This window comes from Calidris pugnax, unplaced genomic scaffold (assembly GCF_001431845.1).
Source record: "Calidris pugnax isolate Ruff unplaced genomic scaffold, ASM143184v1 scaffold60, whole genome shotgun sequence".
Classification (NCBI taxonomy): Eukaryota; Metazoa; Chordata; class Aves; order Charadriiformes; family Scolopacidae; genus Calidris; species Calidris pugnax.
This window is the reverse complement of record NW_015090831.1, coordinates 6458258-6472798: the sequence shown is the minus strand read 5'-3', so window position 1 is coordinate 6472798 and position 14541 is coordinate 6458258. Positions and strand designations below refer to the sequence as shown.

The 14541-nt window shown below is 38.4% G+C and overlaps 1 protein-coding gene across 1 annotated transcript in view; it reads right to left on the bottom strand.

Annotated features, from left to right (window-relative positions):
• Positions 1–14541, bottom strand: part of NCKAP5 (NCK-associated protein 5) — a 406029-nt gene that overhangs the window by 197733 nt on the left and 193755 nt on the right. The window contains exon 5 of the mRNA XM_014941123.1: positions 9477–9610. Within this exon, the coding sequence (XP_014796609.1) occupies positions 9477–9610 (134 nt within the window). The remainder of the gene's footprint in view (positions 1–9476; positions 9611–14541) is intronic.

The following is a 14541-nucleotide window of genomic DNA, read 5'->3' as shown; positions in this document are numbered from 1 at the left end:
CAGGAAAGGATGGATCTGGCTTTTATGTGAATCAACTAAACTGAAGACTTCTACCGAACTAAATTTAAAAAGAAAATTCTCTCTTATTTGCTTTGGTAGGAAACATGGCAGAAAGAATTATTGATAGTCTTAAAAGCACATTGTTATTTGAAAGGCCTTTTTTTTTTTTTTTTTGAAACAGAAGAATTACATGGAGCCATTACTATATGCTTCTTCAAAGTACGCAATAGTAAAGTCCATTAACAAGGAGAGAAATAGCATATATAATTGACAGAATTAGGTTGTCTTATAAGCAAAGACAATCTTCTATTTTAATATTTTGAAAGCACACATGAACACACACACAAACATGATTTACAGTTTTATGATTGCAATCTAGACTGAAGCTTGTCACCATTAAATACATTGCCTATTATCATCTTTTCTGCAAAACATTGTAAATTATTCTAATAAATTTGGTTGGTTCCTAACAGGTCAAGTAAGGGATCAACTTCAAGTCACAGGACATGGGAATATCACTATTTTTTTCCATAATGAAAAAGTTTTCCCAAAGCAGATCATCTCTAGCTGCCACTAAGGATGTAGCATCTGATTCTAGCCATGTTCTAACTCCAAAAACCCTTCAAGAGAGATACTACAGACCATTTTTAACCACAGTAGTTCTTCTCTGAGTACATTACATTCAACAAAAAACATCTTCCTGGAAGAGTTTCTCAGAAGCTACTGATTTGAGCACAGGCAACTGAACTGAGCACTGGGACCATAATTGTTTAGTCTTTTTCATGAAGACTATTGTGGAACCATATCTATATTTTACTAACAACAAATCAGTCCAATGTTCTGTGCGCTATTTCTTAGTTATATGTAAGTAAATAGCACTTCTTTGGGACTTCACTCATTCTTCAACTGCCTACACATGTAACTGTCAGTAGTTGTTTAACTGCAGTTGGTGCCTGTGAGTATAATCAAGACATCCTGGCTGAATCTGCTTATCTTAATTCTTTAACAGGTTATCTTTCACATTCTATCTTGCGACCTCAGATTATCCTTGTCAATCTTTATTGGCATATGTGATGGTTGGACACGATGATACCAAGGGTCTTTTCCAACCTGAATGAGTCTATGGTTCTATGTATGCTATTATTTTCCTTTAGGGAAGACTACGGCAGAACAGCTGTTAAGCATTCCTACTTTCTCATCTATTATATGCCCTTCTATCCTCCAAGCTTCCATGTGATTTTCTGTTTAAAATTACTTTTCATCCTTTTATAATCTTTGTTAAAACACCTTAATTCTATATAAATATATCTCATACCTCCAAATAAAGAGGTGACCTAAGTACTGGGGACAAACTTTTTAGCAGGGCCTGTTGTGATAGGACAAGGGTTAATGGCTTTAAACTAAAAGAGGGTAGATTCAGACTAGATAGAAGGAAGACATTGTTTACAAGGGGGGTGGTGAAACACTGGCACAGGTTGCTCAGAGAGGTGGTAGATGCCCCATCCCTGGAAACATTCAAGGCCAGGTTGGATGGGGCTCATTTTCAACCTGACCTAGTTGAAAATGTTCCTGCTCATTGCAGGGGGTTGGACTAGATGCCTTTAGAGGTCCCTTTCAACCCAAACTATTCTATGAAGGAGAATATAAGGGGGTAACCATGCATGGAAGAATCAAGGCAAGCTACGAAGAAAAAGTGATGACAATCCTCCAGTGTAATCAGGACAGATTCCTTCCTGAAAAATGGCTCAGCATTAAGAATATAATGGTGAAAGAAAGCATTTTAAAATATTTTCTTTTAAACCACAGCTAATTAATATAAAATGGCTTGACTTAAGGGAAAAAATAAACTAAGGGAAAACAAATGACTTTGTGCTGATCTTTGCAGATCTTTTTCTGGCAGATCTGCTGATCCTTCTGCTGGTCCTTGGAATTAAGGTATCTATCATGTCTAGCAAAGGAATCTTTTTATGAAATATGTGAAGGAATGTGTTGGTTTGGAGTAGTCTCTTTACCTTATATGGCATCAAGGAATTGCAGAACAGTATGTGACACATCTGTGACTTTCCTGATTTCCCAAGCTCAAAAGAAACCAATCTATGGCAAGTTCCACAGGAAAGAAACAGTACTTTAACTTTGCATGTTCCAATATAATTTTAAAAATACATCTATAAAAACAGAAAACCAGCAATAAGTAACAGAAGTCCTCCTTACAACCAAAGGTCCTGTCCACCTTGGGAACACCTTACCCTACACGACAACGCAGTTCTCAGCAACATTACTCAGTAAATAAAACTCAGCTCCTGTATCAGCACTGTCCTTTCATAAATCTAAACATGTTTTACAATGGAGAATTATCCGTAGCTAGAAATACCTGCAAAAATACGCCTATTATTGTACAAAATAAAATGCACAGAGCCATGAACTTCGACGGGTACAGGGTTTCACAGTACATAAACACCAACCGTGAATCTCAATCTCTTTAAACAGCAGTAGCAAGGGAGTCTGCAATTTCACCAAAATGAGGTTTTCACTGTCCTCTGACATAAAAGGGTCTGTAAACCCAATCACTGCAACTGCACAGGAATCCCTGCTATTACTCTCAAGCACAATATTCTTTGGTACATGCTTCCAGGAGATCTCTCACTTTGGGAGTGAAACAGACATATAACAAGAGCGATCATGGATACGTACCACACACGATCTAATATAGCCAGGTCCTGCTTGGTCAGGACCATGGTGTGGGAGTGCAGAGGATATTCAAATCATCTTTCTATTACAAAAAATTACTGCATGGAGGGGATTATATGCTGTGTGGACAGAGCATATGGGGGCATTGGTAACCTATTGTTAAATTGTGGTGAATATGTTGACATATTGTTTTTAAACTTGTCTTGTATGTTTTAAAATACAGGGTAAACCAAATGATTACACTGTGACCTAGTACTACGTGGGTGCTAATCTATTACAGTATGTAAAGGAAAAAACCTACTATATCGTATTAAATTGTAATGCAGCTATAAAAGAGGAAGCAGAGTACTGCTTCATGCTCTGATAAATCAGTAAAAGGCCATAATAGAAACACAAGTATGATGCATACTGCCAGCATATAAATAAATACAAACCAAACCCTGGATTTTCTGAGCAAACAGATAGCCATGGTTTTGTCTGTGGAATATAAATTACCCATTTCCCTGGACCCCTTGAAAGAAGCTTTCAGAAACTAAGAGCTGCCATGAAGCACCACCTAGTGCATCAGGGTACTGAAATAGGGCTGGCTTTTAATGCAGCTTCAGTGCCTGAAGTCCACAGAAGATTTGGAAACTGCATGTACCTCTATGTGCATCTCTAATAATGCCTGAAGCAAAGCAATCCATTGCTCTCTAAAAGTGTTATCTAAGTCAATATACATCATGCAATATAGTCTGCTACAACTTCTGGTCCTTGCATGACTTCCATGTTTTGAGTTTAGATTGGTTCTTCTGTTCTCTGCAGTCACTCTGACCTCATTGCTCTTGTTCTTTCTCAACTTCTGTATGAAAATACGTATTTCAAACCGATGGTTTCTAACATGAGAATGAGAATTGTAGTTTTTGAGGAACACTGAGATAACGCATTCTTTGAAGATATTTCTTATGTGCATGTACTTTCAAAACCACAGTATGCATATATAGAACGGAAGAGTGGAAAAAATGAAGCCTGGTATGAAAAATTATAAAGTTCTTTTTTTTCTTCTTGTTGATCAAACCACAGGAAACCAGCACATTTAGTTCAAAGCAGACCATGAGCTGAGTGGAGCCAAACTCTCCATACAACTCGGGGCAGCCTCTTCTTTGGGCTTAATTTCAGGGGTTTAGTAAAAACATTCTTTTATTTTCTGCAAGATGAAAACTATTCACACAAAAGCTCCTTGATCTTACTTAAAATAGTGTTTGACACTTTTGAGCAACGATTAGAGATGAAATATGTACCTAAGTGTGGTACATGCACATAAATAAAACTACTAATATACTCACCCCATCAGTGTTAATCTAAAAGAAACTTCATCCTTTTACTCTGTCAATGCTAATCTAAAGACAAGATCGATATCCTAAGCATTAGGTCAAAGCCCTGGGAAAACAGTATTCACACCACGTCCTGGGGCTCAGCAAGTCCAGCCAAGACTGAGCAAGACTTAGCCAAGAGCTAAGCACTCTGCCCAGCAGCTCCAAAGCTGATGCCTGTGAAGCAGGGACCCCCCACCATACATTGGAGAGGGCTCCCAGCACTCTAAGACCCTGGTGGGAGAGACCCCACACTGGAGCAGGGGAAAAAAGTGAGGAGGAAGGAGCGTCAGAGAAGGTGTTATTAGTTCTGTCTTAAGTTTCTCACTATCCTACACTGTTTTTAATTGGCGATAAATTAAATTGATCTTCCTCAAGTCAAGTCTGCTTTCCCCTGGATGGTAATTGGTTAGTCATCTCCCTGTCCTCATCTCAACCCAGGAGGTGGATGTTTTTTAGTACTTCTCCCAGTCCTGTTGTGGAGGGTAAGAGAGTGGCTGGGTAGGCATCCAGCAGCCAGCCGAGGTCAAACCACCACAACATGTTTGAAGATGGACATCTTATAGCCAGCAGCAAAGGAGGAGGTAAGTGTACAAGTGAGATATGCACCAGACATGCAGCACTTTCAAGTCAGCAAGTTGTGTTTTATACTTATTCACTACTTTACTTTGCAATGTTTCACACAGCCACATCTAATAAAATCAGGCAGTATCTAAAAACACAGGGCAGGATGACAAGGTCAGCCTTTGATATAAACTCTATCTTTGTGTCAATCTGCCTCCCCCAGTAACCCTACCTACAGGCCACTCAGGGAGGATGATAAGAGACTACTGCAGAACTACACAAAAGAGGAGAATTGTAGACAGATCCTTCTGTAACCTTCCCCGGAGACAAGAAGCGAATTCCCATATAGTAATTTATTCATCCCTGCTATGACAGAATCAAAGGAATACCATCAATGGCTGCCAGGACAGCATTTTAATCTCCCCAGAAACTAGATTTAAAAAGTTATTAGTGGTTTAAATTGGCATTCAATGGACACTAAACAAACTGACCAGCCACAGGAGCCACTGAGGTGTTCTACTGGTTTATACTTTCCAGACAGGGTCTCTGCTGGATATGGGTTACCAGTCATGGCAGTGAGGCCACCGAAGTGCAAGCAGGTGGTGACCTCTAGATCAAGCAGTCGTCGTAGCATTAGAAATTACGATGTGATGACGCAACACTAACATGCTGATGCAATGCAAAAAATCTCTTTATCCCAGCTGCTAGGAAAACAGTTGCCATTTCCACTCACCTGCTGTCAAGCCAGAACGGAGCAAGGGGAATTAACAACAATCGGAGAAAACCAAGCAGAATGTGCTTAAACCAACAGCGACACACTCCTTCTATGCGAAGTGTTACCCGATTTGTAGTAGTCATTTCTCCCCTTGTCAGAAGTGACAGGCCTAACCCTCTGGTCAATATTAATGTGAGGGGAATGCTGAAATACAATCTGATGAGAATTGCACTCATCCCATTCCCAGGACCCTGGCAGATCAAACAAGGACCGTTTCCTATTTTCCAATAACATCCATTCTTAAAAGCCCGAGGCAGTTTTCCAGTCACAGACATTGATACCTATAAACAACATCATCTTAACTGAGAGAATTTTTGAAATTTACCCAAAGGGGATTTTAAGATTTGATACTAGACTCTTCAATTACTGTTTATAGATATACTTTAAAATAGTGTGCTTTATTGAACTTGTTTCATTTAGACCAAAATAGTAATCAAAATAACTTAAGTAAAGCTACCTCTTTTACTGCTTTAACATTTAATCCCAGTTTGGAGTCCCATGTACTGCATGCACTCACCAGACAACAATTTCTATTGCTTACTGATGTACAGCAGAGAAATGTAATCAATTTATATCGTGTGTATTAGTGTGCTTTTTAGAGTGATGCTATAAATCACACCTACTGCTTTGGGCAGGGCTGTTACATTTCTGTTCCTACTGTTGTAGGAAGATGCTGAATGGAGGAAAAGCACAACTGAAACCAAGAACAAGAAGATACATAAGACACAGTGCATTTTCTTCTCTAATGTCCGGGATATAAGACACTCAAGGAAGAACTAATGTTAAACTGTGAGCAATCAAAAAAAAAAAAACAATAACCCAAAAATGAACAAACAGAAAACAAAATGAAAAGAATAAGTCTAATTTTCCTCCAGAGCAGGCATAATACTAACCTAAATGGTGACCTGCCAGTACATGCATGACAGTTGCTAATACTCACAATGGTACGGTCAGACTGTGTGACATCAGGCTGATGGGTATTTTTACAGTTAGTGTGGTGGTTTGGGCTGGATTGCCACTGAAATGGACACAGATGATCTCCCCCACCTCTCCCTGGAGGCACGGAGCTCGAACCCACAACCCTGGAGGGGTCTTTGTGCATTTGAACAACATTCACCCATACCTTATCATGCCAAAAAGGGCCTTACAGAATTCAGCAGAACAGCTGCAGCAAAGCAACAGATCTCAGTGGTTTTGAGAATGAAAACATTGAGGGTTTCACCTCAAGGTTAGATTATACCAAGGCAATGCAAAAATAACTGCATCCAACTACAGTGTAAAACCCTAACTTTAGCATTAAATAGCTTTTCTGTAGGATCTTTACACACCTTAAATATATTCACCTCAAATAAAATTAGAAAACAAAATTAAAACTACATGGATACACCACAGTAAAATTCCAAAAAAATAAATTTGGTTTTAAAAGCTCTTTCTCTTTATACAGCAACTGTCACATATTTATCAAACTAACCACTCTGTCACTTTAAGGTTCTGGCAGATTTATACAGATGTTAAGAAAGAGAACGTCGATTTATGACAGAGTCCTAGCCCGGAATATTGCTTACTTGGTAAGACCAGAAACGTCAATCAATAAGAAAAAAACCCTTGCCTTCTGAACTCTTCCATCTCAAACTATATGCTTATATGACAGATTAAAGTTTTCGCACAATTTCAGATAGGAATAGGCAGCTTTCCTCCCCTGATGACAAAGGTCAACTCACAGCTTCCACAAACTAGTGTGTTTCATTCTTTCAAAGATGCAGAGAAAATATTTTGATATGCAAAGAAAAATCTCCAAATCACAGTGAAACCTACTGCACTGCATGTATATGTAGGAATGCCTATGTAAATCCATTCAGTTCAGGAATTACACAGACTTAAAAGATTTATGCTATATGTTCTTACGTTAGTCTATCTGCATCTGAAAGCCAGAACATCTAGGCCCAAAGTATTACTCCCTAGCCATCTTCTTCCAAAGTACTTCCAATTTGCTTGATTTTTATCTCTCTTCCCATCACTACCAGTCTTGTCCCATTTAATTGTTCTCGAATTAAGAAAATAGTCTAAAATCCTTCAAACAGTACAAAATGTGTAAGCAGCACAAGATTATCCAGTTGCCAGTTTCATTACTTGCTCAAGCACAGTAAGAAAAAATACAGTCATTTAGGGAGAAAGTCTGTTTGTGTAAGCAAATCTCTTAATATTCTACTAAACATAAGAAAAAGTAGGCTTTAATATTCATCATAGCAAACATAAAGTTTTAAAAGCAAATGAAGTATTTAAGTGATACATTCTCTTCCTAGCATCTGGTCTACACTAAAACAAAATCATAGCCTGATGAAGCCAACGGCACTTTTCATCATTGGTAATAACAGGGCCAATCTCAGGTGCCATTAATGAAGAGTGATACTTAAGTTTGCCTTCAAACAGTACAGCTAACGTGCAGACTGCCTTCCAAAGAACATAATACTGATTTAGACGGCATTCACCTCTATCTAAATCAGAGGTACAAAAATGAAGAGACAAACAACTTTAATCCAAAGAACTCGCAACCAGACCAAGCTAGACTGCAAATAGTAACAAGAAAAAGAATGGATTAATTTGAAGATAGTGGACTTCAGGGATCTTAACTAATAATATAGTTACTCATTTCAGAAACACTGTAGAACTGAATCTTACTACTACAGTTTCACAAGAATAATGAAGGGTTATCCTGAAAAGGTCTGAATATGCAACAGTTAAAATTTTACCAAATTACTTGGTTTCACCTTACCTCCTCCTGTTCCTTTTTTCTTAATCAGAGCTGCACCATCTATAATGTTTATTTCAGTTATTTTCTAGTTATTGTAACAGTAATACTGTTCTAAATTCAGAACCTCAGAAAATTCTTCCATAAACAAAGATTAATACATAATACAGCAAAATATTCTAATCAAGAATACCCATCGGGTGGATTTATTTTGTGTATATTAGTCAGCGAGTCTCATCAGAATAAGTAGAAATTGAAACCAAAGATCACAGAAAAAGAATAACAACAAAAAACTAAAAAATAAATACCCTTAGCGTTTTTAGTAAAAGAATTTCAGACTTATCTGAACACTTCAACAGTTTTTCAAAATCTGAAGAAGATTAGTGGAAATTTTCCAAAAACAAACTAACAGATGAGGAAAAAATTTTATTATTGCTATTAATGGCTTTTGCAGCGTTGCCTAGAAACCCAGTCTCAGATCAGAGAAGCAGCATGGCAGACACTGAGGAAAAAAACCTACAAAAAATGCCCCATACAGAAAACCCTAAAGAAACCCCAACAAAATAACCAAAGCAAAAACCCACTCCACAGCTTGTTTTCACCATATTAAGCTGAACTTGAACTTTTCAACGATTCAGGGGCCTGAGGGAATGAGTTAATACTCAGTCTTGATGGAAAATATACAACATAAAATTCCATTGTCACTTTTGATTTTGCTTTGATTGCTTTGTTTCTGTTCATGTGACAAAAACAATAAAAAAAAAATCTATTTCATGTAAAAGATCTCATCATGCATCATGAAAACAATAAATAAATCAAATCCTTACTGTCATCACATGAATGAATACTTTGTCTTAAATTCCAGTTCTGGTCCAGTCAATGCATGATTGGAGATTCAAAGAGATTCAAAGAGATTCAAAGCATGCCCAAGCAGGACGATTACCCAGCTGGTAAAAGATATCACTTTTTTTTTCACTTTATTCAGACTGATCAAACCCATTCTTGTTGGTTAACAGAAACAAGCAACCAAATATTGACTTACCGATGGCATGCGCTTTTTGAGAAGTGAACACCTGTACTTAGAAAATTATTGGGAATTCTAACAAATGCAAAATGCCTAGAAATGAAAATCTTCACCATTTCATGGAATGATGATATAAGCGTTTGAAGTTTTACAGGATGTGAACAGTTGTTTAACCAAAAGCCCACTATGTTTACAGAATTTCAGAGGGAGAGCAGGTTTTGCCTTAGATTCCATCAATTCAAGCTATCAACAGGTTTGATCAATCTTTTTGCTTCAAAGTATGTTCTTTCCATATTATGAACATGGTTTACTTATGCAACATACCTGGAAAACTGTTCCTGCAGCCCACGCATCTGAGCTCTGCTACGCTCGGACTCCAGTGTCACCTCCCGTAATCTTTTTTCACTCTCAAGCCTTAAATGTCTTTCTTCCTCCAACTCATGTATCAGCTTCTCACGCTGAAAGACCATAAAAAGCCATTTGTTAATTGTACACATAAAACATATTTTTAGCAAAAATTTCAGATTCAATTTGGGAAAAATCATCAATGAATCAAATTAATTACCCTAACTATCCAGTCCCATCATTTTTCATATAACAATGCTACACAGAGTAATAAACTAGAGATACAAAGCCTCTCAGAATATCCCCAGCACATCGAGCTCCTCTTACTCAGCTCAGACTCAGGAAAGTCAGCATATTTAAAAACAAACACCCACCCTCTAGTTCAAAGCTTTTTTTCTTTACCTCCACTCAAAAGAAATGTAAAAAAATTATATTTGAGATCTCCAATCCAGCTTGCTTGAAGGCATACACAAGAAGCATCAAACAAGTCAAGAGGACAGCTTGTCACCCATCCCCTAATGCTTCAGTGTCACAAGTAGAGAAGGCCCTGATCCCGCAGCCATTTGTTTTCTTGTTTTGGAGGAGGACTCCCATCAGTAGGACAGAGTCTACTTTAATCTATTTAGTGAAATAGTATGACAAAGAATATGTTTTTAAAAACTGAGTACCAATCTATCAAATATGAGAAATAAAAATGTCATTAATTTTACTAATATTTCTTGAAGGCAAATAACATATGGCTGTTGCTAATTCTTGAAACATAGGACCAAAAAATTGAACCCACAACATACTGTCTACATATGTCATGGCCTAATCTTTAATTTTTTTTTAAAAAAAGTAAGTCCCTAATGATTTCAAAACCCTATTTTAAAATTAGCTAAATGTAATTTAGGAGGAGGAGAAGAATGAACTGAAAAGTTATAAAAAAATTTATTGGTATTAAAAAAAAAATATGTATCTGCAGTCTTCCATGTGACTCTGTTAAACAGAAACAAAATTAAATTAAATTTTTCCTTGTCCATTTAAATGAGATAACAAATCAATAAAAAAACCCAAGCAATTTACGTGGTACTACATTATAGTCCATCAGCAAAGGGGTTCCAATGTCAATTGTCTAAGGAAAGGTTTAAGTCATTGTAAAGCTACAGTGGGTTCACCACCTCTATGCTTTGAAAAAATCTCTGTGCCCATGGTGCAGTGCAATTTGTAGCCTGTCAGACAGCCTGACCTAGATTTTCATTACATACCTGCAAAAATTTATCTAGAAATTATACATACAGTTTCATTAGAAAATAACAAAGGTATCTTAGTGTTAAGCTATTAAATGGTGGAGACAGATTATTTGTACAAGTCTCACAGCTATAAATCTTACTGGATAATAATTTACAATAGCAGTAACCAAGGGACCAAAAATATGAACATTACCAAGTGCAAAAGGGATCTTAAAGACAGTGATAAATAAGCAGATGCCACAAAGGGAGGCTGCAAAGGATTAAATGAAATATCTATATGCTCGGGAAAAAATAGGGGGAATTACTCAGAGAACAGAAGGCTTCTGTCTAGTTGGCCATATGTAATATCTGGAAAATGGAGAACTGCAAAACAAGAAACAAATTACTGAAAAATAAATACATTGTTCTAACTAAATTATCTAATTACTGTCCTTGCTGTTACATAACCATGTTCTGCCAGATGCTGAGTAATCCTTGGTTTCTGCCCAGCCAAGAAGAGCAGCGAGCGCTCAGCACCAGGCAGAAGATACACAACACCTTCATTACAGAGAGTACAATTCACGAAGGGTAACTCAGGCTGATATATAGGGAGAAGAGTCAAAGCAGTTAGTATTTCTCCAGCTTAGATCCCATCAATGCCAGCTGCAAAATGAGACTGTTCCAGAGGCCCTTGCTGAATACTGTCAGCATCTTCTCTTATAGATGCCTTTCACTGCTGCTTAAGAGACACCTAGAGCTTCCAGAGAGTCAGAAAGTACTAAGGAAAACGACATAAAAGAAATATACAGTTACTACCCAGGGCTTGAGACAAGCTTTCAGAAGTGTTGTCTACAAAAATTGGGCTTAACACCAAGTATGTAACTGTCCCTACAGTAACCAATAAGCCACCTTGGAGGAAAATCAGGTACTGCTATGAGCCCCTGAGTGCCCAAGTTGATGCAGAGCACCAGGCTGTGCCTGAGCTACCTGATGCAGTAACTGTGATAATGGACTGAAAACCAGTGATTCAGCCATGCTTTCAAAGCTTACTCAGCGTCATTAGCGCCACAATGATCTGACTCTGATACAGCAACTACCTTTATGTGCCTGCTACGCTGACCATGCCCTGGTCCTCAAATAACCTTCTTTCTACATTAAATACAAAGCCAGATCTCCACAGGGCAGGGAGAGACAAAACGTGGCACTTGAGAAAGCAGGTGAGTATCCTGTCCTCCATCTCACTGCCAGGATGTTTTGCAGGTTGCAGACATCTCCACTGACTGTCCTGCAGAAAGACTGTGCTGTACCTACATGAATGTAGCCATGCTGCTGCTAATCACAAAACCACATTTCCAGCAGAGGATTGAATATATACAGCAGAGATTCACAAATCCAAACTCTCCTCTGCAGGTCAAAGAGCCATATAAGCTATTTCTAGGTTTCATTTACCTCTTGCTGATAGGTCAGAGAATGCTGTTGCTACCATTTACTCCTTCTATTCATGTGGGGAGGTCTGTATTATCATCCTACACAAAAAGATCAGCACATCCACTTGTTTTTTTTCTTTTAAGAAGAAAGGACCTGGCAATTACCTTAAGAAAAGTACATAAACCATAAACCAACACCAAATTCACATTGCAAGAACAATAATGTTACAGGAATGAAATGTCTACCCATTAGGAATTTCCGGAGCTAGTTAAACATCCAGTTCCAATTCATCCAGCTCGTGGGTGAGCATTACAGCACAGTATCAGTTATATGAGCCCGTACTGTTGCTGTACAAAACTTGTGCTCCTTTCAGCTTAAGGGATGAACAATATACAAGTCACAAGGCTACAAGACCAGACACAAAAGCACTAACCCATCGCCTTGAAATTCTGGATTCTCATCCCAGCTACCAAAAATGCCCTATATGAATGGGGAGAAGACTGCCCATAGGACACCTTTACAGCAATAACATCATCAGTCTAAATTTTTATGCTTCTTCGTAGGCATTTATTGGCAACCTTGAGGCACTTCTGCCATTTCTTGCAGGCAGAAAGCAGATCCGTTTTCAGCCAGATCACAGACATTAAATACTGGGGGGGACCACCCACACTTGGTAAGTTTTCAGTCTCCAGGACACAAAAAACTCATGTCTACTACACACACAAGGTAGCTCCCAGCAATAGTGATCTTATCTACAAGAAGAGAGAACTACATTTTCATTCAAACCCAGAAAAGCCATAATGAAGTGTCAGAAGAGAGGAGTGAGCCTAATGTACAGAAAGACCAGGATTAAACAGAAATGTGGGGGGTTTTTTGGTCTCCTGGAAGCAGTTAATATATTCCTGAATTCTCCAGAAATTTTGCGTTGTCATAACCTCTTTTATAAGCTCTCTGTTCTAACCCCACTTTATTCCTGTGCAAAATTAAGGTGTGTGAAAGGAAATGAACTAGCCAGAAATGGTTCAAGGTTTTATAGTGAATATAAGCTTACTGGAAAGGGATAAAATTAGCATGTTATGTGAAGAAAAGGTTAAATAAAAAAAGAATCATGTGAAATGCATCAGTATGCTTTAGCACAGGAAAATCACTGCCATCTTCCAGTGAAGTTATGTGTTACCACTTGCCAATTCCTCTTTAATTGTACCTTCTTCTCTCCATGAGCTCTGCTCAAACTATTTTTCCCTGCTTCCTCTCCTTGCCTTCTGCAGCACAGCTATAACCTTCTCCTCTTAGAAGTATAACCCTCACTTCACTCTTGCTTCCCTTTTTCAGCCTCTCCAGATAGCCTGACTTTCTTCACTTCACCCTGTCAAATTTCTGACAACTTTCCAAATATGCAAAAATTTTATGTGAACAAACTAGAGTGAAAGACAGGGTTAGCAAACTCCACCAATACTTCTGTGCAAGTACTGGCATATTTTAACACTTGAACAAATACTGTTTGCAATTACTTTTTTATGAACATTTCAGCAATCAAGTTTCACTAGCTGCTCGTTATGCTCGTGAGCCAGCGATTGCACTTCAACGAGTTCCTTTTTGTGTAGCTGTAGAAATGTTCGTGTCAAAATGTTTCATTTCTCAACCAGTTGGGGACATGTACCACACATTAACTCATCTTCAAGTTAAGGAAGGAATCCAATTTGAGCTACTTATGATCAAAACAAGACACACGAATACTATTTATGGCTAGACTGAAAATAGCATATGTATTTGACAGAAAAATCTGAATCGCTCCTCAGCACTCCACGAAGAGACCAAGAGATAACACTTATTTTCAGAATTACTGCTTAATAGCCATGGTCTCAGTCTAAGGACTGACCCATTGCAGCTATGAAACGACTGTCTCCTAAGAGGTGCTTCACTGCTTATTGTCTCCTTCAGTTCACTTTGGATGAACATCAGCACCTCTTTCCTTCAGGTTTTACCAAACCACAAATATCTCCTCTCTAGAGTGACCCCTGACGCTATGACATCCAGCAGAAAGCACAGAGGTGACAAAACATGAAAGTGGACGTGGTGGGTGGCAGCCACGCGAGGCAGATGGCAGTGGATGGTGCCACGGAGCCAGGAGCTACACAACAGGCCCTTCATTTCTGGCCAGGGTTTGACACCGAGCATGCGGAGTGAACATGTAGTACCTTAAGGTTTTGTATGGAAAGGCTGCCTTCTTACCTCTTTTTCCTTTCTGGGATATTTTGCTGTCAACTTTAAATTTAGACACGGACGACACTCAAGCCTTCCAAGTCAGGGACTTGCAGCTTAACTCCTTTACCTGTCATTGCACATAAAATCAGCAGATGTCTCGTTTGAAAGAGGCAACTGACTCCCTGACAACACCTTCTCAG